General features: G+C 43.9%; 1 protein-coding gene across 2 annotated transcripts in view; it reads right to left on the reverse strand.

The window, feature by feature from the left end:
* Positions 1 to 5,912: 5,912 nt before the first annotated feature.
* The window catches only part of SYBU (syntabulin), a 44,945-nt gene continuing 23,122 nt past the window's right edge, over positions 5,913 to 27,735 (reverse strand). For both annotated transcript variants that reach the window (XM_061994886.1, XM_061994887.1), the window contains 4 exons: positions 14,023 to 14,122; positions 11,402 to 11,605; positions 9,728 to 9,877; positions 5,913 to 8,015 (listed from right to left, as the gene is read on the reverse strand). In XM_061994886.1, coding sequence (XP_061850870.1) covers positions 6,911 to 8,015; positions 9,728 to 9,877; positions 11,402 to 11,605; positions 14,023 to 14,122 — 1,559 coding nt within the window. In that variant the 3' untranslated portion in view covers positions 5,913 to 6,910. The remainder of the gene's footprint in view (positions 8,016 to 9,727; positions 9,878 to 11,401; positions 11,606 to 14,022; positions 14,123 to 27,735) is intronic.

The raw sequence follows: 27,735 nt of genomic DNA on the forward strand, positions 1-27,735 counted from the left end.
CCTTTTGCTTCCTGCCTGATACAGAATGTCTGCTTTTGCCTTTTTGTAAAAATTTAGAAATTCGCCAGACTTTTCCATGGGAGATCATATTGACCTGTGCAGAAGAAAATGACTCGCTATGGATGACCTGCAGCTCTAAATGTACTCCTGGTGGAATATCTGATGGTAGAGTGCAGTTTGCAGCTGAGCACTGAAGTGGATTTCTTGTCACTTTGTCACTTGCAGCTTCCTGTGCTGCCATGGACACATAAATGTGACACTGCAGTGGCCACTGGCATTGACATCACTACCCAGCAGTGATGCACTCTGCTTCTGTCTTACAGCCTGATATTGTGAATGTAGGGCAGCAGTTTCATCGTTCACATGTATTTCTGGCAGAAATCCTTTTATTTCCTACAGCTGGGAAGAAAAATTCCCACACTTATACAGAGGTAGTATAATTGGAAAATTATGTGTCCTGTTGACAAATGTAGTGTGAAAATTCTCAGTTCAGTTTAACAGCGCTTCTCAAATTACATGTTTTTCCCAAACACTTAACTGTGCATTTCCACTGGGATTCCTCTGGTGGAGTGTGCACGGTAAATGTTTTAATGCAGAAAAGTCTGATGTCTGCTGGAAAGAAAGGAGTATGAGAGCAGAGGAGTCTGTATGGTTCTCGGATCCAACCCAGAGCTTCAATGCACACCCTCTCTGTGCCCAGCTGTGTGGATGCTGTTACCCTGCACTTCATGGGCTGTAGCCATCCCCTGTCTCGTGACGAAGGAGTGAAGATGGCAAATTCTGTGCCTGAGACTTGCTGCCTGTGTGCACAGAGACCAGTGAAATTGGGAAGGGGTGGGGGGCTGTCTGACTAAATCTTGCCTGCCTAGAAAAACTGAATTTTTAATTAAGTTGTAATAAGTTCTGACACAAGTTTTGTTTAAAAGAGAAGTAATTGAGAAAACAAAGAGTTTATGAAATGGCTTTAATGGCCTGAGTTATGGAAGAGAGTTAAATCTTTAGTATGGCTGTCATGTTGCTTAGTCTTGTGCAAGTCACCTCATGGGACAGCAATTTTCAGGTCCTTGAGAAATGCTCAGTTTCAAAATACATTTTAGAAGGCAGCAGTATGTGCTTCTGTGCATGTCTGCTGCACAAGTGCTCTGGCTGGTAGAAAGGATGGCTGCAATCTGTGTGGAATACACAGGGGTAGGGCAAACAAGTGTGTTCCTGGTGTACCCACCTCTGAAGTGTCTGATGAGTGGCAGAGGAGGATGGTGGCTGTGGAATACAGGCCTGTGTCTGTCCTTCCAACTGTCCTGACGAAACAAGGAGTGGGAATTCTGTCACTATCGCTGGCACAGGGCAGGGAAACCAATATATGGTGATTTAAGGTAAAACTTGTTAGAAGCTACATCTCATCTTTTAAAAAGTTAGTTTAGTAGTTACTAGTGCTATTTAAGACCATATAAAGTAGATGTGAATAAATACTATTCATTAGTCTTTCAAGGTCCCTTCCAACACTTAAGCTTCTGTGATTAGAAATAACAATGCAGGGACTAGTTAGTAAAAGTTCAGAAACACAGACCCTGAGCACAGCATGACAGCACATTTGATTTTGAGCTTTTAGCCATTTTAAAAACCATTGGGTAGTGCCACCTTCATGCACATCAGCCCTCCTGCTTTGCTTTCCCTCCATCTACCTGCCGCTGCTTCAGCACAGCTGCTCCAGAGTTTACCCACATCTCCTCTACCATGTACTGACACAATGCCACTAAGGATATGATGCGCTTGTAGGTTGTATCTTACTTTATGCACTGGTACTTATTTCATTTTTTTCCTATGCTGTATCTTATTTCTTCTTTCCTGTGTCTTCATTTTTGTCCTCAACAAATGTGTAAACACTTTTGCTAAACCTTTTTTGTAGCTGCTGCTCTATTATCTTTTCCATTGCTTTGAGTTCCCAGAGGGATCTCATACACTCACTGTGTGTGTTTGTTTTCCTCCTGTCCTGCTGCCACGGGCTCCTCTTTCTTCTCATATGTGGCCCAGTAGCCATGTCCTTTATCTTTAGTGAAAGTTAGACTTGATTGCCTTCACTGTTATTCTTGGTTGTGGAGGATTGATCTGCCAGGATAGCTGAAAAATCTTATGTGTCTTGATTGTGCTGTAGGTGTTCACGTTTGCAATGTCCTGTGTTCATTTGAAGACTTTTGAGCAAAATGCTTGCTTGTTCATCTCATGGAGCACTGTAAAACAGTGCTTTCCTTTTGGTATGTTTCTAGAGGTTGGGATTTTGGAGAAGACAGTTGGTTTGGGGGGAAAGGAAGGAGGAATAAGTAAGTAATTGGAAGTTAAGAACAATCTTGTGAGAGCATGGACATTAAGTAAGGATGAAGGTGAATCTCTGGCAGGGAGGTGGGCAGTGCCCAGGGCTCAAAGTTTCCAGCAGCTTAGGGACACTACCTCACAAGCTGGATATTAAAGAAATGCGCTTTCGTTTTTTTTTTCCTGGGTTAGAAAGAAACGTGTAATGGGATTATCAGCAGGTGTTGCTTCAGCCTGGGAAGGAGCTGGCTTGGTTCCTATGCTGCAAGCCTGAATTCAAGCAGACATCTGTGATTTTACGCTTAGCCTAAAAGCTACTTGTCCTCCCCACATGCATGCCTTGAGACAAGACTTCCCAGGGCAGTATAGATGTGAATTTTCTAAGCTCAGAAGAAAAGGATAGGAGTTTTGTTGAAGGGTTTGGATGCCAGTGGTGCTCCCCTGTACAGCTGCTCTGTGCAGCACCAGTGGGATCAGGGAGATACTCTCTCTGCTCAGCACCCACCATGGTTGCCCGGATAGATGCGATGGGAACACGCTGCCAGACTGGTGCCAGGCCCCAGGGCAGCAGTGAGCACATCATGGGAGCTGCTCACAGGGACATCAACTCCTCTGGTTAGTGATGGAGCTCTGGGAAGAGGGGAGTAGGCTGAGCATTACCAGGGTGTGACAGAGAGACAGGGTGCATCTAGCTTGCAGGTGTCACTGAGGTGAAACTCAGCACTGCATCAAAACTGCTTCCATAAAAAGAAAAAGGGGTCATTGTCATAGCAGAATCCCTTCTGAAGGAAACAGGAGGCCCAATATGCAAACTGACCCACTTCATAGGGAAGTCTGCTGTCTCCCTGAGGCCCAGGTTAAAGATGTGAAGCGAAAGCTTCTTACCCTGGTACAGGCCTCAGACTATGACCCATTATTGATTTTTGAGGTAGACAGCAATGAAGTTGCAACACATTTAAGGGCAATCAAACAAAACTTCAGAGCCTTGAGAGGATTGGTTTGGGGATCAGGAGCACAAGTAGGGTTCTCCTCAGTGGTGGTGAATGGAGTTAAACCCAGTCAACCGCTGGTTACCAGTGGTGTTCCCCAGGGCTCAGTGCTGGGGCCTGGTCTGTGTAACATCTTTATCAATTAACTCACTGGGAGAATCAAATGCACCCTCAATAAATTTGTAGATGACACAAAGATGTGCAGGAGTGTTCATCTGCTTGAGGGCAGGAAGGTTCCTCAGAGGGATGTGAACAGGCTGGTGTGATGGGTTGAGGCCAATTGTGTGAGGTTCAACAAGGCCGAGTGCTGGGTCCTGCACTTGGGCCACAACAACCCCAGGCAATGCTACAGGCTTGGGGCAGAGTGCCTGAAAAGCTGCCTGGACGAAAAGTACCTGAGGGTATTAATCAACAGCTGGCTGAATGTAAGCCAGCAGTGTGCCCAGGTGGCCAAGAAGGCCAATGGCATCCTGGCCTGTATCAGGAATAGTGTGACCATCAGGGCCAAGGAAGTGATTGCTATCCCATTCTCAGGACTGGTGAGGCTGCACCTCGAATATTGGGGTTTTTTGGGCCCTTCACTACAAGAAAGACATTGAGGGGCTGGAATGTGTCCAGAGATGGGCAATGAAGCTGGTGAAGGGTCTGGAGCTTAAGTCTGATGAGGAGTGACTGAGGGAAATGGAGCTGTTTAGTCTGGAGGAGGCTGAGAGAAGACCTTATTGCTCTCTTCAACTACCTGAAAGGAGGCTGTAGTGAGGTGGGAATCGGTCTCTTCTCCTAAGTAACAAGTTATAGGACAACAGGAAATGGCCTCAAGTTGCACCAGAGGAGGTTTAGACTGAAGATTAAGAAGAACTTTTTCACTGAGAGGTTATTAGACACTGGCACAGGCTGCACATGAGGTGGTTGAGTCACCATCCCTGCAGATGTTTAAAAGGTTTGTAGATGTGGGGCCTAGGGGATATCATTTAGGTATTTTCCAACCTAAACAATTATATGACTAAGACTAAAGTGAAATAATATAAGGGAAAAAATTAAGATGGTATGTTTGAAGCACAACTGACATATCCTTTGTGAATCAGGGAACAAAGGCAAATCCCCCAAAGTCTGTGACTGAAGCATTTACCATGGTACTACAGGTTTCTTCAAGAGTACCTTGAGCTGTCTATATCCTTGCAATATGGAGGAGGAAAGATGGAGGCTTGGAAGCGAGGGGGAGATGAGGACAAGGAGTTTTACCAGGAATGTGATGGGAACCCTGGCACCTCTCGCTGAGTGTAGTTAAGTGCTTTCTGGGAGCTTAACACACAGTAATATTTTTAAGGGAAGGAAGCAACTTTGACATGATTCTAGTGTTAGCACCTTACATCTTCAACACTATGTTTGGAAACACTGCTGCTAAATGGAGTCTGCCCAAAACATGGACTGAAATGAGTTCAGCCTACTGAAATTTTAAATGTGAGTTTAGGTTTGTGCTGTGTTGTTGCCTCTTGCTTCAGAAGAAACCTGTGTAGTCACAGGTGAATGTCTCTCCTAGAACTGAAGATCAATTTTTCCTCTAAATTATGCTCCATTTCACCACCACTCCAAGTGAAGATCAGTTAAACAATAGTGGCTGTAAAGGATAAATCCAAAGTTATAACAAAGTTGGTAACATTGGGTATAAAATGCTGTGTTGGCCCCAAGAAGACATACTTTGAAGCAGGAATTTGTCATTTGCTTTCATGTAGATATCTGGGAACAATGAAATTCTATGGTTGTGCAAATTTACATTAACACCCCCGTCCCCACCTATTAATTTTGGTCCCTGAGTTGACCTCCATAAGCATCAGCATGTATGACCCTCTGGAGTGTTGCAAATACTCCCTGCATGATGGCCAATTACTCCTCCTGCCTTGACGCTTACACTAGCAACTCCTTTCTTCCCAAAAGCTGCAGAGCAATGCATGGCACTGTCAGGCTTCACTAGACCTCTTCTGCTCTGGCTTGCACAGGGAAATACTCCACTTGCCATACTGAAGGGGAAAACAGGAGGCCAGTGAGGTTTAAATAGCCAGAGGTGTTGAAAGCTTGGGTAGAGCCAGACAAACCCCTGTTCCATCTGTTGGGTAATGTTGCCCTTCTCTCATCTATGCACAAATTTCAAGTTTTAGACATGGAGAATTCATGGTTTGATGGTCACAGTTGTATGTCAGTGTGCAAGCCAGACTGCATGACTCTTGGCCAGCTTGACTGAGGCCTTCTGGACCTCTGTTCCGTGCCAGGAAGACTGATACTTCTCCTGGAGTGCAGAAATGAGAAGTCACTAGCCTCCAGAAGACTACATGGGGTTACATGTTCAGTCATCTGTGCCTGTTAACACAGTGTGTGTGTGGTAGAGTGAGCGGGTGGCCTGTGTGTCCCCCAACATGCGGAAGCCCCCTTCTCTGCCCCAGCGCTTATCCTGGGAGCTGAGCTTTGGTTTTCTCAGTCTAACGCTGTGTTCCAGGTCCTGATGGTTTCTTGTGCCTTGATACAGTGCCTCCTCCTGATCAACCTGTGCCCGAGAGCTCAGCTGAGACAGAGTACTTCTTATAGCTTTGCTACAATAAAACACTCACCCACGTTTGACATTTCTAACATGCTTTACTGAACTTGTGATTATAAAGGTAATTTACAATAAAGGAATTAAATAAACAATAAGTTAAAACACAATACATTTATACATAGTATCTTAAAGGGCTCGAAAGACTATCGGGTTCTAATACATTAAGACTTTGAAACAACATGAAGATCCAAAGTGTGCCCACCCCTATACTTATCATTGCAACAAGTTTTAAGACTCCCAACAACGCACATTTTTGGTTACAGTCCCCATATACACACAAGAACAGTGAAATGCTCGAGCAATTGTACAGTTGAAAAGAGCACTACATGAGACAGGCACAAACGATGTGCTGGAAGCTGCCTGGGGAATATGGGTTTTAACTCTAAATTGAATTGACACTTGGGACAACACATGGAAAGCATTAGCATGCCTTCTGGAGCTTGTGTGTGTGATACCCTTAGTAGGAACAAGTCTCCATGTCATTCACTCAACACTGCAGCTTCACAACTGTTGTAGGTTAGTGCTGCCTAAAGAAACACCCCACCTTTCTCTGGCCATTCATTCCTGTCTCTGTTGTGCACTACCCTTGAGCCAGTGCAAAGTGCTTGTATATTTGCTCAGTGAAACAGCCAGGGAAAGTGATGGAGCTTAGCACTAACTCAGCAAACAAGCAACAGAGTTGGCTGTGATTCTCCATAATTTCCCTGGTCATGTTCACTGTGCAGATGCACTGGCAACAGGAAGACACCAGCACAGGAGAGAAATGTGGTTCCTGAAAGTAAGAGGACTACTTCTGTAGGCAGCAGTACTGTTAAACACACCAGTTAAAAACATCTTGTGGAACTACAGGGTTCAGGTTTTAGATTTTGAAATGAGGAACGTGTTTTAGAACCGATTTATAGTGCAAATCAAACAGTAAGAAGCAAAATTATAGACTCTGCCAGAATATACAATAACTTTTTACAATCTATCTCATCCTTCTTTCTCTGCCTCAGCCAGCTGGTGCTCAGGGGCAGACTAGACTTTAGGTTTTGATATTGAAGGGTGTACGGCGTAAAGAGTGCAGGGCCACCAGGCAGCAGCCACGAAGCAGTGCTCCAATATTGTAAATGGGATCTATTCCTCCTCTCTGGGTACTGAAAGCCCACACAATAGTTGGTACAACAGGGGCTGCTACAGCCAGAACATCTCTGATGAGACTGCTGCTCCAGTACCTCCTCTCTATTCCTGTCTCAGATGAAGTATTGACATACCCAAAGGCCTCATCATCATCAGGTTCTGTAAAATCAAGTTCTTTCATGAAACGGTTTTCCTTAACGCTGTGCTCCACCTTCCTGCATGGAGACTCCATAGGAGACAAAAGGATGGCAGAATTTGGATCACTTGGAGTTAAGTCCGTTATGACAGCAGAATCACTGAAGCTTCCAGGAGAAAATTCGCCCAGTTCCTTCAATGAGGGAGGTGGGCTTAGAGGACAGGCATCTTGATCTCTGAAGGTGTTCTGAATGAGCTGCTCCACATCTAGGCTACATGGCACCACATCAGTCTGGACAGCCTGTTCTACCATCGCATTGCTGCCTTTCTGCTCCTGGGAAGAAGTTAGTTTTTCATCCAGAATATTTTCAAGTATCTCCTTAATCACAGCAGAACTGGAGAGAGATGGATCACTCAGCTCTGAGGTGGTCAAACTATCTTCAGATGAATCAATCCCGTGAGCTGTGTCCTCATTGAGAAGCAGCCCACTATCTGCCACCTCGTCCAGCGCTTGGTCCTCTGTGATGAGGCTGTCTGGCACCGTGGCACACAACGCTAGCGACTTCCCGTCTGAGTCACGCGTGTACTCCAGGCACTGCTCGTCTGTCACGGACCTGTTCTGAGTCATCTCCATGCTCTGCAGCAAAGATTCCAGTTTCTTGTTTTGAATGTTTATGTCTACAAAGTATTTATCAATCTTCTTGTCTTTCTCAGCCATGCTGTTTTTCATGGTTTCAATAACCTGTTTAAGTTCTTTAATTTCACTTCTTGCTTCCTTTAAGGCCAGCTCTGCCTCCACACGATTACACTCTTCTTCAATCCAATCTTCCCTCATCCGAACTAGCTGAGCTTTCAGCTCTTCTATTTCTTTTTCCCTGTAGCAAAATAAAAATGTTGTAATGTTTATAGAATCATAGAATCGTTTTGGCTGGAAAAGAACTTTAAGATCATCAAGTCCAATCACTACCCTGACACTGCCAAGCCCACCACTAAACCATATCCCTCAGCACTTCATCTATGTGTCTTTTAAATGTCTCCAGGGATGGTGACTTCACCACTTCCCTGGGCAGCTTGTTGCAATGTTTGACCACCCTTTTTTGTGAACAAATTTTTCCTAATCTCCAATCTAAAACCTCCCTTGGCACAACTTGAGGCCATTTCTTCTTGTCCTGTCACTTGTTACTTGGGAGAAGAGATTGACCCTCACCTTGCTACAACCTCCTTTCAGGTAGGTGTTGAGAGCAGTAAGTTCTCCTCTCAGCCTCCTCTTTTCCAGCCTAAACAACCCAGTTCCCTCAGCCACTCCTCATCAGACTTGTTCTCTAGACACCTCACCAGCTTTGTTGCCTGCCTCTGGACACACTCCAGCACCTCTTTCTTATAATGAGTGGCCCAACACTGAAAACTTCTACTGACTGGTCAGGTAAAGAGTTAATGTGAGGTTCCACTGGACTGGGATAGCCACAATGCAGAGATGCTCCAAGAAGAAAGCACATTCCCCTGTGCACCATTTGTGGCTGCCTCTGAGAGAGCTGTGAGTGATGTGAGAGATCTGTGAACAATGTAAGCAGCTGGAGTCACCAGCCCCACCATACAGCTGACAGCCCATGGGCTGCCCTGCCAGCCTGGACATTGTGAGGCACAAGTGGTGACCTCTGGGTCAGGTCCAGCCAGTGCAGCAGTAACACCTCACCTACTACCTCGCCTGGGAGGAAATGAGAAACACCTGCCTGGCTGCATGCCCGTGCAGTTACTGAGGAGCAGGCAGAGCCAGCACTGGCACCGACAGCGGGACCAGGACAGACCAGGAGGGCACAAGGCTGCAGGCCCTGGCCTGCTCTGCCCGGCACGGAGCCAGAGTCTGCTGCCCTGACTTGCAATTGGGGAGCAGGGGCCCCTGCGTGAGACAGCCCTCGTGGATACAGAGCTCAGACTATCCTGACTCGAACCATCGGCTTCTTGGGACTCTGCCCTGGATCTTAATTCAAATATCTCTCTGTGCCTGCTTGGTCTGTGTGTGCTGGAAAGCCAGTTCTCAGAGTGCGGTTTTGCTAAAAGAGATGACATCTGTAGCTGTGTAATGCACATCGCCACTTCTTTACTCAGCATCTGTGCAGAGAGCTGTCGTGAAAAATTCAGTATCTAAGTGACAAAACCACAAGTGGGCATGCTGGTTTGTGTAAAAGCTTTTCTTTCACTAGGGGAGAAGGGGGACGTTAGTAGTCGTGTTTCACTGAGTGAGGCAGAATGGGAAACAAAGGTAACGCACGCTGGTGGAAAGAAACTTCTTTATGTACAAAAGGTATCAATGCTAAATCAGACTGGTAAAAAAGCCATCCTTTAAAAATATTCTATTGTAAAAGTTAAAAAAGGTAAAAGAGACACCAATATTCATAGCTGAACTGCACAGTACATATTCCCTGAGAAAGCTCTGAAACCTGAAATAACCTGCAAACAACCTCATCGGAATGACTATAGTGCAAATTTATTAATTAAATCTTCATGTGCTCAAGACATGAGTAAAAACATTCAAGATTATCACCCCTAAATGCTCCTGAATAAATCTGACTTCTGAAGTGAAATTTACCTTTCTTTAAGTTTGCTCTCAGATTCCTTCAGCTTTGTTTTCAAATGCCGTACTGTAACTTCTTTCTGTTGCAGAGGAGTCAAATACTGCTCTGGATTTGGTGGCTTAATGCTGTGATTGTCACCACAAGAATGGAATCTCCCTGATCGCCTGAAAAGAAAAAAAAACCACCAAACCATCATATAACATCACTCCTACAGTTCTTCAGTTGCGGAAAAAATGAAAAACATCCCGTTGACTGACACAGAGCTTGACTCATTTTGGGCTCCTCGGTGTCCCACAAGTGACTCCCTCTGGCAAACCAAAGTGCTTGAGGAAATGGCTGATCTGTGGCTATAGTGCCACAATAAATTCGTTGTTTACTGTACTTGGTTTCATTGTCATTACACCAAATGAGATATTTAACTTCAAAATACTGTTGTGGTTTAACCTTGGCCAGCAACCATGCACCATGCAGCCACTCTCTGACCCCTCACCCCCTGCCCTGTGGGATGGGGAGAAGAGCTGGGGAAAATACAGTAAAACTCTTAGGTTAATGTAAGAAGAGTGTAATAACCAAACCAAAATAAAATATAATAACAATAATAAGATACAATAATAGTAATGAAAAGAAATATAGCAGAGAGAGAAGAAAACCCAGAACAAGTGCTGTGTAATGCCATTGCTCACTACCCACTGACTGATATCTGAGCAGTAATCCATCCCTTCCCATCAACTGCCCCCAGTTTATATGCTGGGCGTGAAGTCCTACGGGATATCCCCTTGGCTAGTTCAGGTCAGCTGTCCTGGCCAGCTTCTTGTGGCCTCCCAGCCTACTTGCGGACAGGGCAGGGGGAGAAGCAGAAGCAGCAGAGTAAGCACTGCTTCAGCAATAACTAAAACATACCTGTGTTATCAATATTGGTCTCAGTAGAAATCCAAAACATAGCCCTGGACCAGCTACTGGGAAGATAATTAACTCTATCCTAGCAAGAACAAGGATCAATACCTAGTCATTTCCTCATCTAAAATGGGTGGTGTGCCCAAGAGCAGGCAGTGGGGCCATGGGCAAAGAAACTCAGCTATAGATACAGCCAGATGAGGTAGTGTAATACAGGACCAAGCTCAGCTCCACACCTGAATTATGAAGCTGAGCATGATGAAATCTAGATTAATCTTATCTAGCTATAGGTTTATATCTGACATGTTTGGCTGGTGAACTTCCCGAGAGACAGAGAGGGGGAGGGCAAAACAGCAGCAGCACAGTGGCAATTTCTTCTCTGCAGCACTTAGGGAAGTGCCTAAGCTTAGGCAGGTGAAGTGCCCAAGTGTATAATGTTTTCTATACTACCCCACTGAACTCTCTCCAAAGTGAAAGGACCTTTAAACACAAAAGAATCAGTAAATCCTCATGAGAGCTGATGGCATGAAACCACATGAAGGAGCCTGCCTTGGTGTGACAACCGACTACAGAGGGCTTTGACTAAAAGTAACCTTGAATTTTACAGTGCTGAAACAACAAAGCTTTTACAAGGGATGGAACATCACATTGACTGCCGAGCCACCAATGTGAGATGCCACATCTATGCTGAGGAGCAAAGTGACCTGCTCAGCAGCTCACACAGCAGATCCCACGCTACAGTGCAGAGAGAAAGGCAGTGTGCTGGACACCAGGGGGCTGAAGTGAAGACTTGCCTCATCACAGTGCTGTTGTCGCTTCCTTTGTACGAGCCTGAGTTGCTGCTGCTGACTGAATAAGTCCTGTGACTCTGATGGATGTTAGCAAGACTCGGCTGGTTCTTGCACAGTGTCGGCAAAGGGTCCTTTTCAAGGGTAGCAGGTGGGCTGGCTCCAGACTTGTAGGATAAGGATCCGTTATTCCGACCATAAGGGCCACGACTGCAGGGGAACCAAAAGGGTTGGTTAAAGGATATTGTATTATCCTCACCACGCAACTCATTATGTGTCTTGTTTTACACACAAAGCTTTCTGAACACTAAGCCAGAGTGATTAACTCTGAGTGGCCAGGAAGAAAGTCCTGAAGTTGTCAGCCACTGCACATTCTTTCGCTGCCAGTGGGGCTCTCAGCCTGAACTACATGATCTAGGGAAACCTCAGCCATTTTCACATTTGTCTGTGGATAGCACAGTTCCCAGTAACTCCATCAGACCATCCACATTCCCTGAACCTCTGACTCCATTAAGTAATGAAAGGACTGCAGCCTGGACTGGTGCCAAAAGAACTACGTTCCAGCTTTCCTCACGCAGGCCTGCGGAGAGATTCCCAGCCCTGGAGGTTTGCTGTATGACTGCATTCATGCTCCTCAGCAAGCAGCCTGAGGGATCACGGCGTGCAGTGAAAACAGATTTTGTTTGAGCCACTGTTCTTTTCTGCCTTTGGTATACTGGGTGCTTCAGCTGTCAGTGCCAGCTATTCTTTCGCTTACATGTAGTTTGAACCCCACTGAGAGCATGCTGAAATGGTACTAAAATAGACAAAGGAAAGCATGGCCTTTTCTTTCTTCCTTCCAGTTTCCCCCCATACAGATATACCTTTCTTTTCCCATTCTTTATTAAATAATCTGTCAACTGTCTGAGCTTGAAAGCAATTCCTGTCTGCACTGCCTGACAGCTGCCAAAGGGCTGGGGTGCTCCAAGGACAGCTTCTCCAGTTCTGTCCCTTGCTTGCTCAGTCGGTTTGCCTTCCTGCACTACTATGCTGCTACCTTCATCTTCCCGTGGAAGTTGCTCTTCTAAACTGTAATGAAAGGGCAGGTTTAAAAAAAATATGGAAAAAGGCAGATTCAGCCAGCAGAAGACATAAAAATTTAAGTACCACAGAATTATGAAGCAAAATCTCTTCTTAAAATTGTCTGACTTGGTTTCCTCCCTTCTTTGAAAATGGAACAGTTTATAAGGAACAGATGGTTGAGTGGCTGCTGCAAACCTTCATCACACTGCTGCGGTTTGGGTGATTTTGTAATTATTTTAGAATGAAGTGCAGGACTGGGGTTTCTGACAACATTGAAAGATTGAATAGAGAGTTAAGTCAAACAGTTAAAAAAGAGCATATTGCAAAGGAGACATCTCTTTCCAGTTTGTACAGCACAGCACCAGCTCTAGTCTGAGGCAGAACTTGCGCTGACTGTGCATAACAGTAGTGCATCTGAGGGAGCACTATTACATGGGACTTTGTCCAATTAAGTAGGTCTAATTTATATTTAAATGCATAATGATATATGGAATGATATACAATCTTACTGAAAGTATGGTTATTTTAGGGCCTCATATGATATTTAGTACTGGGGTTTTTTTTTTCCCAGTAGTAGTAGTAGTAACTGGGAAAAGTGTTTTTTCCCAAGCCAGTAACTTTACTTGCCAGATTTAATCTAGAGAGAGCTTGAGCAATGTTTATTTTTCTAACAGTCTCATGATACAGATAGGAGACTGCTCATTAAGCATTGTCATCCTGTGGATCTCTGTGCGCTGGGGCACACTGCGACCTTGGAGATGTCTGTGTGACTGAAGCATACGGGTATCCCGCTGCCGGTCCCAGCCTGCCTGCCAACTCTTCCACAAAGGGTAGGAAACCAGTCCTGTCATTTTGAACTCTTTCCTCCTACTCCAAAAACTGTAACCAGCAGGGATTGCGTGGGTAGAGCACAGCGCGCGCTGCCCCGTCCAAACATCCCTGTGCTCGCCAGCTGTCTGGATCTGCACTTCACTCATGACAGAGGGAAATCTTAACAGAAACCTTTCACAAGAGGTTCACTTAGATAGATGACTATTGTATTTTTTTTAAATTTGCATAATGTTGTGCAAGGCTATTCAGGAAAAAGTCCTCACAGGCAATATTGTCTACTTCTTCCTACAAAAAGTCAGGTCATGATCTGGGAATGATGATCTGAGAATTTATTACAGAGAGAAAACGAAGTGATAAGACCAAGAGGATAAGGTTACAAGCACTGCTGTTAACTAACGTATGCATTCAGTTGTTTCCTCCTCCACTCTAGATGATGCCTTTTCGGTCGGTCTTACCTGATTGTATTTCCCATACTTGTTTGAATAAACAACAAAATAATACCACTCGGCTCATCTGGCATATCGACAATTTCTGTGCTCCAAATATAGCATTTTTTTTGCTTTCCCATATCACAGTTCTCATCAGCCTAAATGCTGCCTGAGAGCATAGTGCTGCCCAAGTTGTTTTAAAACTCACAGCACTCATATTGTATGTCTTTACTGCAAGACCTCACACAATAGCCAATCTTTGCACTAGCAATGCTGGCACTACTCAGGAAAAATTGCTTTGCTTACTTGCGAGAAAAAGATCTTTTGCTTCCAGCAGCAGACATATGAACTTCAGGTGCTGAAATACTGCCTGTGCTGCTTGAAGAGCTAAAATCAGCTTCACTCCCTGGAAAGGAAAAGGGAAGAGTGAAAACTTAATAGAAATTATAATTCAAAGACTGTTTTCAAAATAACAATGAATCACAAGCATCCTTCCTCTGTCCGTCCTGTGTGAATTTTGGAAGTTGCATGAATTTTCAAATATCCCTGAGGACAAGCACTGGATTTGTTCCAGATTTTCAACATTTCTTCAGAACTGACATTGCAACGAGAGCAGAAAGAAAACACTTGGACGCAAAACTCTCACGCTACAGAAGCCATTTTAGGACTCAGCTAGGAACATTTGTTGAGACAACCTGTTTGCTTTCTGACAGCCATCAGTACACGAATGAGGCTGCTCACGTGGCTCCTTCAGGAGCACACAACTGCAACTGGAGATTTCTCTTGCTTTAAAAGACATGAAAATACTCCTTGCTGCTTTTATTTTGGTTTCTGAGACAATGTACACACACTTATACATATGTATACACATGTACAGGCTAACAGGGTGTATATATATATATATATATGTACAGATATGTACACAAGTCTGCAGGCTTTTATGTGGCACAGAAGCACAGTAAGGCAGTTCTAATAGCCTTAAAATAATCCAATAATCACGTGTGGTTCTCAAGTGCTTCTTGGATCCTAAGCCACCTATCTGATTACTGACTTTCTACGCATGACAGCTTTTATTTCCCAGTCTCTGGCATATGTAAGGAAAACTGCTTTCATGTTGCCAGGGACAGTAGTAGTTAGATGTACTATAAGTCTTTTATTGCTTGGGGAAAAAAAAAACAAACACCCTAAAGCTTCCACGAGGGGGAGATGCAGCTGCAGCTACCATCATCTCGCTGTGACAGACGAATCATCAAGTGCACCATCTCTCTTATCCTTGGGCGTGTCTTGCCCCCCTGAATATCCCGAACAGGTAAAAGGCCTTGCTGGAGCCTGTCTTCACAGTCTTAAAGAGGATGAGACATCCAGCAACCATCCTTTTAATCCAGCAACTCTTAGCAACTGATGCTAGTTTAACCAAATACTTTCTCACTCTCACTAAGTCCCAGTGTTGCAAATCAGCCTCTGTTCCTCTATGCCTCTGGTTCAGCCCAGCCGAGATATTCCTTAGCCAAAACACCGTAATGCAAAGCCAAGCTCTTGAAAAGAGTAATCCCCCTCTAAGCAACTCCATACCCAGTACAACATCCCTGATAATCAGACCCAAGCAGCCTCAGCTGTAACCAAAGCGCAAGTTTGCAAGAGGAGGGAGGGAGGACAGTAAAGCTGCTTTGTTTCAGAGTATTTATATTATGTCTACAGATGCAGATGTCAGTGACCCCCTCTTTGAGGAAGCAAAATGACCATGGGATGCGACATCTGAAACTGCAACCGAGTTTTCCTGATAAACAAAACACTACCATCTATGAAACTGAGATACCAAATACCATATCAGTACCATATCACTATTGCCAACCTCCTTTTCCTAGCAAGATCCAAACAGGTAGACACGTCACACAGATTTCATACCTCCGACGTCTAGGCCCCCAAAACATTCCTGCCCTTGCAAGACACCAGCAGCTTTCCAAAGCCAAGTCCTGGCCGTGGCACAGACAGCAGGAGTCCTAGCAGAGGCTCATCTCTCTTTAAGTAGACTACATCATAATCAGATCTCACTATTGAAAGCATTTCAAGGAAGCAAGGCTTAATAATAACCTCTCCCTGACCCAGGCTGGGGAGGGCTGCCGAGACAGGCACTGCCAGTAACAGTTAGCAGAGCCTGCGGATGCACCCGCCTCCGAGGCTGAGCTTTCTGAAAGACTGAACAGCATCTGAGACCAGGAACTGTGTCTGTGAAGCACAAGTTAAACCTTTCTGGCCCCAATTCTGGTAACAGCTACACACAAGCTTAACACTGAGTACAGGAGACTACTTATGTTTAAAATTAGGCATGTGGCTATTTATAGGACCTTCAAGAACATTTTATAAATTAAAGAGGTCACTGCTAGTAATGGTTCCGAGTGTGTTAAGGATGTTCAAGCTAGCCTTGCCAGTAGCACAGCTCGACGGTGCAATGGTACTAGGAGACTTTACAAAATATTTTCTCCCATTTAGTAGATATGTCTAAGAAAAATAATGTGGCATCTATCCATAAAATATTGATTGCAACAGTCTTCGATCTTACACACGTCTCAACAAAGAGGTGAAACTCCTTGTCTAGCCACAATGCAGGCAGGAGCCAATGTAGCCTCTCATCTTCCCTAACGCCATTCTCCAGGCTGACAGCTCCCCAAGGATGCCTGTTGACTATTTTTGTCACTGTGACAATGAGATTGCAAAAGCTCAGACATGTAAGCCCCAGAAGACCCTGACATTTCAGCATCAATTATGAAAGAGACTCACATTTCTCAAAAACATATTCTTTTGTCCAAACTGGCCGTAACTCTTGTTTAGCTCTGACCTGAGACTTTGCTGTTAAGAGGACTACCTTATCCACTCTGTTCTACAGAAGATGCTTCATACTGAGCCGCTGGCTTCAGCAGTAGCCCATTTGAAATTCATTCATGCATATTCTCCCATACTCCAGCCACTCAGAGCCACAGCACCAACAGCCTAAGGAAGGTGAGCTGACTTGGAGATGTGCCCTGATGGCAATGCTGGTGCTGCATGTACCTGTGGGTCCAGCCCCACCACTCTGCAGCAGGCTCTGGGCTGCACTGCAATGGGAACACAGCATGTACACCATAAAGTATGGTTACATTTTCCAGGATTGCTCCTTGCCTGGAAAGCATATCTGAAGCAGGAGGGAAATGATGCAGTGTCTATCCCGTCCCTGCACTTCACTGCTCGATGGGTAATGGCACAGAACTCAGAGCACGCTGCAGATGGCACCAGGCCTTGTGCTGCTTTTCATCTCCTGGCTGTTCCAGCACCGCAGCAGTCACCCGGCCCCAGTTGATGTGGCAGGACAAGAAGGCCACTGCACCCTACGACAGCTACTGTGTCCTTGGCAGGAGTGTGGGCGATGTGGGCAGGCACAGCCCAGGCACAGGCAGGCCCCTGTGCTCATCTGCACTGTGGGTCAGGGAACACAGTTCAGGGGGCTAATGCCATCCTGCTGCAGCACTGCAATTGACTGGGAAACCTACTATTTACTCAAGAAATTTTCTGTCCTGCATGTGATGCAAGAACAAGCACCAGGGTGGGACTGAGGAAAGAGCTGTCTGTGCAAGGGCCGGTCACACAGCTGGCACTGCTGTGTGTTTGTGTGTGGTGCGGACAGCTAGCCAAGAAAGTCAATAGCATCCTGGAGTGTTATCAGCAAGGCCAGGAAAGTGATGGTCCCCCTGTACTAAGCACTAGTGAGACCACACCTTGAGTAATGTGTTCGGTTTGGGCCCCTCACTACAAGAAAGACATTGAGGGTCTGGAGTGTGTCCAGAGACAGGCAGTGTAGCTGGTCTGAAGAACCTTATGAGGTTCCACCTAACCTTATGAGGAGTAGCTGAGGGAACTGGGGATGCTTAGCCTGGAGGAGACTGAGGGGACAATATTGCTCTCTACAGCTAGCTGAAAGGAAGCTGTGGTGATGTGGGTGTTAGTCTTTTCTCCAAGGTAAAAAGTGATAGGACAAGAAGAAATGGCCTCAAGTTGTGCCAAGGGAGGTTTATATTGGATATTAAGAAAATATTTTTTCACAAAAAGGGTGGTCAAATGTTGCAACAGGCTGCCCAGGGAAGCGTTGATGTCACCATCCCTGCAGGGATGTAAAAACATGTAGATGAGGTGCTGAGGGACATGGTTTAGTGGTGGACACAGTAATGTTAGATCAGTGGATGGACTCAATGACCTTAAAGGTTCCTTGCAACCCAAATGATTTGATGTTTGTACATTCTGGGTGTAGAAAAGCCCCAACCATAACTGCACTCTGCACTGCTTCAGTCATACTGCAAGGATAATGACACAGTGCAATGACTATGTCACATGTGGCATTCACAGCTTTTACAGGTAGAACAAGTTATGTATATTGGGCCTACCAGGACCATGTGCAAGTACAGAAACATCATGTCATGTATATATATAGAACCAGTATGTACATTTCTTAGTCATATGTGAGGCAGCATGAACTCCATATGCTGCCAATATCTCCTCCTCAGCTGGAGTGTATCGGGCCTCAGATCCTTTGTATCCCCAACTCCAGAACCCGAGGGGTCAGCCTCAAGTCTCACCAGGTCCTTTTTTCCAGGGGCTTCAGCTAGGGTGATTCTCTCCTGCTGCAGTGTAACGCACATTTTTCACATCTGGTCCTGTTTGAACTGGCCCAAGGGCTACTGCCTGAGCAATTTCTTGTTTTATCTGTTGAAAGCTTTGCTGGCAGGTGACAATGTGCTCCCTTGGGTGACGGCTGAAGTCCTTTTGTATGCCTTGCAATTTGCTCAGGGATAGGGATCGGGTGGTAATCGTCTTGTTCGTAACTACCACCTCTTCCTTCTCCTTCTTCTCTTCTTTGGATGGTCCTGCATCAGTTTCTTCCTTCTCCCTCTTTGTAATTGGAGCTTCCTCACTTTCGAAGTGAGAGTTGACTTTCTCATCCAACATTTCTTCTTCTCTATAGGGGCAACTGATACTGCCAGAGGTTGTTTTCCTGGTTTGGCTGCAGTGCCAGGGTTTGAGTAAGCCATGCTGCCTGTTGTTGGTGTCTGTGTAGCCACAGAGTATGTCATTGGGGCTGGGTTAGCTGCAATGCCTGTCAGCCTATTTTTGTCCTCTTTCCCTGCAGGGTTCCTTTTTCTTTGTGCATGAAACGGGAGTGACCAGACACCAATATGATGTGCATCAGCTCCAATTTACTGTCACATAATCATCACTTATATACCTTTTTCAAATGCTGTGTACGTGCTACAGTTCATGGCAGAAAGTTAATACTAAGCATCACACGCTATGCATAAGGCCTCAAAGTTTCATTTTTGTAACAACTTAAACACCAACCTCATTGTGTAAAAACACCATCCCTATTGGGCTTAAAACATCAGCCTTATTGCGTCTAAAATATCACCCCATCTGTTCGGCCTTCAGTTAGTTTTCTCTCACACTATGGTTATGCTTACCTTACATTTAGTTAACTTCATATTATTGTTAGTTACATATGTTACAATTTATTAGTCAAGTACAATCAATCATATAATGCTAAATTGAATGCTCTATTCAGTCTTCTAACAATGCTTAGTTTAATGTCCTGTCCTATCTTCTTGCTTTGACCTTGTTTCTGTTCCAATTTGCTGTTTTGGTTTTCCCCTTGCTCAAGCTTGCTATCACGTAGGCACTCCTTTCTGTCCTTTTTTGCTGTAGAAGGCAATTCAAAGACAAACTGCAGACTTTCTTCGTTTCTGACTGACTCCATAACATTCATTATAGCCCAGACCCCAACATTTCCCCAAGGGTGCTGTCTAATGTTGAGCAGCATTTGATATATATACTAGCCAGGGCCCAGCACAGTACAGTCAGTTGTGCCTCTCTGGAATAGCCATAGCATTTTCTTTTCAAATATTCTATCACTCTATTAGGGTCATGTAGCTGTTCCGGGGTGAAGTTCTAAACCATTGGAGGCGAGAAGTTCTCTAGATACCTGCCCAATATTCTCCCACATTCCATTCCACCCATTACTATGAGGCCTTGGGGTAGATCTTTGAGACTTTTAACAAATTTTACAACCTTAATCAAGATATGAAGCATATACAGGAGACATAACAGTAAAAGCAGGATAACTGGAATGTCCCAAGAACACCCAAATTTCTCAAATGTTGTTTTAGTTAGCCAGAAAGAGGAAGTGAAAGAGTGGGGAAAAGTATCACCCTCACCTTCTCCACAGGTTGTGTTAGATTGATAATGAATTCTGAAAGGAAAAGCCTGAGGTATGGAAGTGACCACAACACTATATAGAAATATCAGCTAAGCCTCATAACCAATGATAGAATCATATCATAAGCTGAAAGAACCCAGTACAGCAAAACTGTGATCTTCATTACTTTCCCTGAGGTGATAAACAGCACTGCGGGGAACATACAGAGAAAGAGTTTACGTAAAACCACCATGTAAACAGCTGAGCGAGCATTGTGATCAGCTGTATGGTCAATATAAGAAAACTGTATACCAAATCTCAACACACTCTTTGTCAGATCTGTCCTTAACTCAACCCTTCATGCCCCACACTGGGCGCCAAAAAGAATATGGCGGTTTAGCCCTAACTGAACAATAACCAAACCACCCAGTTACTCACTCCTCCCCAACTCAGCAGGATGGGGAGAAGAATCAAGAGAGAGTTCTAGAACTTTCTGGGTTGAGATAAGGACAATTTAAAGAACAATAGAAAGAGCAGGTAGTTACAATGAAGGCCAACTGACACAGAAAAACGAGCAATGCCCAGTGTAACTGCTCACCGCGCTCAGCCTGGCGCCCAGCTGCAGATCCTGCACTGACTGCAAGGCTACCGCAGATCCCGCACTGACTGCAAGGCCACCGCAGATCCCGCACTGACTGCAAGGCCAGCGCAGATCCCGCACTGACTGCAAGGCCACCGAGGATCCTGCACTGACTGCTACCCCACCACAACCAAGCCGTTGCCCTTAGATCCTGAATGTGATGTCACAGGGGATTGACTAGCCTGGCCACGCCCACTGGAGGTGGCTGGGGAGAGTTAACTCTATCCTGTCCAAAGCCGGGACATTAACAATAACTTCACATGCACAACTGGAATATGGTGTCCCAGTCTACTATATGTAGCCCTTACAGGTGGTAGGATGTCTTCTTGTATGGTCTTCTGGCCTTGGTATTAAAACTTTATTTGCACTTCAGCACTTAATACTTTTCCTTCTGTAAGAATAAAGCTCAAACTTCCTTGTGTGCACTTTATTGTCCACAGTAAGATTAGAATATGGAAAAAAAGGAAAAAAGTTCAATTAATATATGTGACAGGAACACTGACAGCTGAGCAGCAGAACTGGACTCCTAAAATTCAGGATGCTAATTAAACTTTATTCTTTTTGTGTCAGTCTTTCCTATTTGAAACTTTACCACTTTTCATAGCTGCCAAAGCATATAAACCACAGAGCTTAGATATCTTCTGACTCCAAAAGCATGGCCTCTTTATATCACTCTTGATGCTAGGTTTTACATGTAGTCACACAAAGCTGTAAATAAAACAGTGCTGACAGAGACAGCTTGTCCTCAAAATGTAAAGCATCTACATTTGCTGAGCTTCCTTACCTTCAAAAGCATCTTGTAATATGGCAAAAAGACCAAAATATGAACATTTATGATCATCAATCCTCTGCAGGAATTAGAGGAATAAGTAGCATGCTGTCTCTGTAGATAGCTGTATTTAGAGATCCCAGGAGAAGAGACAGAGTCTAATTGCATTAAAAATGCCAGAAAAGCCATTAGAAGAAGCTGGAAAAACAGAGAATTAAATTGTAATGCCCATTATTGAAAAGACATGTATTTTTTGGTTGATTTTGTCTTGAAACTTTTAACTTAAAGCTACATCTCTAGTTCCAATCTCACAGCATAAGCAGTGTATTTCCAGGAAACACTAATGCTGCTTCTTTTCTATTTAGTATAGGGTCGTTCCTGTAAGATTCTTTTTGTATACCATAAGCAATCTAGGAAATAAAACCACAGTGCTCACAGGCACTGAAAAATACAACAAAAAGAAGCTGCAAAGAAGTGAATGTCTTGCTCTAGCATTTCAGCCTTTTCTTCAGATAACACCCTTAAAAATGACCCATTTCAAGAGCAAAATCCCCTAGTGGGAAGCGGACTTGATTCACAGTGCCAAACCCATAGCTGACAGTGGGTTTTGGCTCCAGTCCCTGGTCTTTGAGTTATTACTTCCTTGACTTGCTATCACTCTATGTGAGACTCTTATCTTGACCTTGCTAGGATATTTCACACCAAACAGTAAATGGATAAAAGCATACATATTCCTGGGAGCAAGGAATGGGACACAGGACTCTCCTCCATGTGGACTCCTTTAGTCTGTGGGTGATACAAGCTGCTGTCCACATGCTCTACCTCTGCCCATGTCTCATACTCTCCACCACTATCAAGTCTAGAGTCAGTGGAGGAAGCTGAGGACGCGCAGTATGTTGGCTCAGGAACTCTCAGAAGTGTGGGTTTGAACTCCTTTGGTTTAAGGAGGGCACTGAACTCTCATCTGTTCCATAAGCTCTACCTGCACTTGGCTGCACACACACGTGACTGCTCGCCGATCAGACAGGTCTGTGCATCACCTCTCAGCTGACTGCATGGTGCACAGAGAGCAAAACTTCCAATGTGACTCTTTATCAACTGTTTAAACCTGCTGGATGAGGAGACCTCTAGCTCAATACCAGACAGAAGACTCTGAGGAAGAACTGCAATGCAGATCTCACTTCCCTATGTTTGGATCTAAACTTGATTTTACAAATGATCCCTTCAGTTTAGAGCACTGTTGTGTGATCTAAACTAATTGTTTATCTTGATCTTTGTTCATCTTGGTTGCTTGCTCTTCTTACTTTGGAAGAAGGATTGTTATCAAATAATTAAAATTTATCTCATTAAGCAGTTTTCTGATCTCATCTGAATACTATAGTCTTGGTAGCAATCTGAACTACATTAATGCAAATTATAAGCACTGCGGATCTCAAAATGAATACAGAATGTGACTTGTGTATGCTGTGAAACCACAATCAATCAAGCTCTTCTCTGAAAACACAGTCACTACAAACTAATTACTGATACTGGCTGAGGGCCATCATGTATATTCTGCATATCACTATGATCTGGGTTTGTGTTTTTCTTAATTGTTTTTACTTCACAAATTTGAAGAGCAGCCCCAAGCGGATGTTGGAACAGACAAAGAGCAAGTTATGGATTTTTTCTTCCTTACATATCTGCAGGATATTCTTCATGCAGAGATCAGCCTGACCCAATTATTTTTTGTGCTTCCATATGCAGTTTGAACTGTTTTAACACAGCTTAAAAATGGCTCTCATAAATTTTCTCTTCTCAGCCTGAAATGACCTTTGTTAGGGAGAACATATGTTCATGGAGCAGAAAGGAAGAGTCTGGGGAACTTACCTTCCTGTTCAAACAAAACAGCTCTTTGGATCAGGGAGGGAAGGATGCTGTATTGGTATACCAACTGCAACCGAAACATTGAGACTGGTGGTTCAAAAATACAGGTAATTGTTTAACATGATAACAACTTGCATTTGACAGTTGTGTAGCATATATGTGCAAATGCACTTACAGACAAGTATCATTTATAAGCATGTAGTGTCACCTCAGGAGATTTTTTTATGTACCTGGTAGTACAATTTGGGCTGTTTGAAGGCAAATTAATGGGCTGGTAAGAAGTATTTTTAGGAGCTGGAAAATGTCATCTTTGGCAGGGATGACTTAGCAGTACACAGAAAGGGAGCAAACTCCATCACAGGCTGGGAAAACATCCCAGCCCTCCCATCATGATGGTGGCAGAGGTTTAACAAAGGGCTTTCAACAAGATCTCCTAAACCTGGTTTCCATGTGTAAGGAAGAAAGAGGCTGGCTTGCACATAGAATTAACTGCACAGGCATGCACTCACAGTTTATATGCAAATGCATGGAATTACATGTTAAACCTGATTCAGCTGCGAGCTTTTGCACAGTCACCCTTAATGTAACACACGTGGTTTTCATTACAATGTGCATAAAACATTTTAAATCCGTTTGACATGTTTTCAACAGGGAAGTGAAAAACACTGGAATGAGAAACATATCTGGGAGGTAACTAACTAAACAACCCTGCAGTCTGGGGATGAAAAGCAACATTTGTCATAAGCTCATCGAATATTTACTGTAATGCACACACTGAAATGATTACCAAAAACTAGTAAAGTGTCATCTATTGAAAAGAACAGTAAAACCCCACCCAGTATATTGATGAGTTGCCTAAACTGTCTTTATTACATCAAGAAAGCCAAAATAGGTCTCAGGGCAATGCATTTCAAGTTAAGATTGCAGTCATTTGCAGCTTTTTTTTTTTTCCCCTAGTATCACTCTTGCCATGATGAAGCATAAATGACAGACAAGAAGCCCGTGCTTTTTCAGCTCATTAATCCTTGTGGGTTTGTGGTCGCACTGTACTCTGCCAGCTCTCGCAAACAGGCATTGCCTGCCTGGATTTCAAAAGCAAACAGCTTCCTATTGCTTACAGAATTTAAGGGAGGAACAGAGGCCTGTAATGAAGTACCTCAGTGTGGAAACAAGACAAGGCTTGCAATACTAATAAAATATGAAACAAACCTGGCAGAACTTTCATTTCCTTTAATCACATTCTATATAACAGTATAGGTAAGATAGGCTATTCTAAAGTAGGTTTACTATTTTGCTATGTCACATTAAAGGCGATATATTTCAAGCTCCCTGGGAAAGCAATGTCCACTGTGCAGTGGCCAGAGGCTGGCTTTATGAGATGATGCCACATCCTAAGCTCTCAGGGGACAAGTTTGGAAGTGGCATTCTCCTTATCTGCCACCTCACTCGAGAAATGCCTCCCGTTGATCTCAGCTGTGTGAAACTCTTGTTTCTAGACATGCCTAGAAGCAGGCCAGCTTTAGATGTGCAGAACAGCTTGGTGCCTGGCCCCTGTCTAAAGATCAGGGTGGGTGTCCCACACTACATCAAATACATCAGCTTCCACATAAAAATGGCCCAAGGAAAGGTCTGTTCTGCTGTTGACTTTACTGGGGAAATAAAGGATTCCCCTGGGATTTGCAGGGCTGGATTTAGCTTTGAACTTAGAGGAGGCTGCACAACAACTCCCCATCATACCACCAGGAACTGCATCCACCAGGAAGAACTGGACAAAAATACGGGGTTCCTGTCCTCTCAGTTTATCATGCCCCTCTCCAGCTCCTCCATAAATCCACCTGGTACATGGGGAAATACAAACAGGCCTGAATTTTCCACAGCTCACACCACCACAAGATCCTATCCAGCCCCCTTCACTCAACATACCAGAGAAAACCTAGCTCTCCAATCTAGAGCTTTGGGCAAAGTTGGGCAACCTCTATTAAGTTGTTCTTCTGGCTGCTGTGTTTCATTTTATGTTTTTTTATTGTGGTTGAGTTATTGTAGCAGAGACTGGATGTGCATTCCTTCCTTCTCCTAGGCTTTACCTGAGCTCAGAATCATTAACTTCAAGTGAGAAACAAAACAGAGTGAAGGCATCTAAACTGCAGCTTCACCAGGATTTAGATATCTGGGTACATAAAAGCAAGTAAAATACCACTGAGCAAACAGGCCAAGTGTTTCAAATGTCACTGCAAAGACCTGCTTAGTCATTTTTGTTTAAGCTTCCACTTCTCAGCACAGCAACCACCAACTTACTTGATGTCTTCATACCCCAATGAAATCAAATAAATGAGATTTGCATGACCAAAATAAAGACATTGCCTTAGCTTTCCCTGTCTACTTACAAATAGGGATATATAAATGCAAGGAACTTACAGACATGCTGACACAATACTGCTCAAAAAGTGTTTAAAGTAATCACTCTGAGGGAAACAAAAACTTTCAGGTAGTAGTTCAGTTACCAAATACCAAAGTTCAGAATACACGGAAAGTATTATTTGAAGATGATTATGGTCAGAAAATGGAAAACCAGAATTTTTTAGCTTTTGTTTAAAACGATGCTTTAATTCTTGAAAACCAACAAATTTTTTCTTCTTTTAAAAATGGGGTAAAATCATTATACATTTTCCCCAAACATTGTAAATATTTTAGATTGGATATTTTCATTCTTCATTCTCAAACAAAGGTTTTATTTAATGTTTGGATTTGGCAGCAAGCCGCCAAAGGAGTTATTTGCGTATCTCCACTTTGAACATAGCAAGATGTCAGACAAAAGAGAAATAAGGGATGTAAAGGAAAATAGAAAAGGAAATAATCTATCAATTCTTGAGTAAACATTGCTCAGAAAACAGTTTAAATCCCAGGATTCTCATTAAAAAGGCATTAATAACCTGGAGGAATTCCAAAAAAGGTCAACAATAATGATAACAGGATTACAGGGCACTGTTTATGAAGGGAGATTAAGGGAATGCAATTTGTGTATTCTAAGATAAAAATGAATACTGGCAACACTTTTCTATCATGGGGAGGAGGAATACAGCTGGAAAACTGTAAAGAAAAACATGTAACAGCAACAGAGGATTCTGGCTGAGATGTGTGTTATTTCATGAAAAAAAGATCTGAAATACAAACTGACAGTTGGTGGGAGCTGTGCATAGTAAAATGCAGCTGGATTACGTTCAGAATACTTTAACCAAGGAATCAGAAAGCTATTTTAAACTTTGGCATAAATAATACAGATTTAAATGCAGAGTACAAAAAAAAATCTCCTAAGGGAAGATTCATAATGGTGTCTTTTGTATACACAACATTTCTTTCTGTGGAGGTGAAGTGGGATGAAAACCACAAAAAACAGCCAGAAGGAGCAGAAAATTCACTACAGTAAATACATAGATTGCAAAACATATTCTAGTTTGACCTCACACACATTTTAAAACAAATACTTAAGAGTGTACAGTGTGCATGCCATCAGTTTCTCTTTCTTGGCTCATACTCCACTCGGGATTAGCAGAAGAGAGGAAAAAAAACCTGCCGGAATATATAAAAAGATTTTTTTTTGACTGCTGACCACAGCTATTGTCGTTTTCTGACGTCTAAACCCCAGGGCCTTTGTCATGCCAGGTAGTTGGTCATCTTTGCCAGATGCAGGAGCATGTCCCCACAATCCCCAGGAGACTTTCACGTCTATCAGAAAGCATTTGGAGCTAAAAGGTGAAGTGACTGACGTGAGTCCCAGGCTATCCAGCAGCTTGGACATTCTCTATCCTCATTCCCTCCTCACTGTGGTCTTTAGGGAGAGCCATGGCTCTCTCCCGGGCCAAGCGTGCCACTAAGCCTAAGGCCATAGGTGTCCTCAGGACAGAGCCTCCCTTTGATGGGGGCTGTCCCACTTTCTGCACATCTGGAGTGGCACCAGGACAATTAACAGGCCAGAGAGAGTAAAAGTAGTGATGGTGTGCCTGCTGGGAGCTCAGCTTCAACCCCCAATAATGCAGTTACTAAATTAGACAAAGTGGGACAGCTCCCCTGGGAACAGAACCTGCATCTTCCCAGCCTGCCCAGCACCCCTGTATCAGGGAACTCTTTTCCTTTGTACCCATATCCATCCTTCAAAAGAGCTGCAAACAGACAAATTTAAGCTTCTTTTCTCTTTCCTGAACTAAGTATCAGGGATGTCTTTTTATTTTTTTTTTCTTTGTGAGGAAGGAGGTAAGTACCTAACTGCAGAAGATTTGTGCCAGAGACCTTGAATTGGAGGTGGCCTGTGCCACCTGCCCACACCTAGGAAGGTCATTTTCTAGGATAGGTGGGGCTCCGGCTTTCACTTTTTACTTGCCAATCCCTCCTTTGCAACTTGCTTGCTTTGTTTTTGGATCCTCTGTTTTTTTGCTGTGAGATTTGGGCACTTGCTGCAGCCTGAGAGTCTTCTGAACAAAAAGAGATACATGTCTTGAGAGGCCACAGCCCATCTGCTAATTTCCTACATCTCTA

The sequence above is a fragment of the Colius striatus genome, chromosome 4 (genome assembly GCF_028858725.1).
Source record: "Colius striatus isolate bColStr4 chromosome 4, bColStr4.1.hap1, whole genome shotgun sequence".
Lineage (NCBI taxonomy): Eukaryota > Metazoa > Chordata > Aves > Coliiformes > Coliidae > Colius > Colius striatus.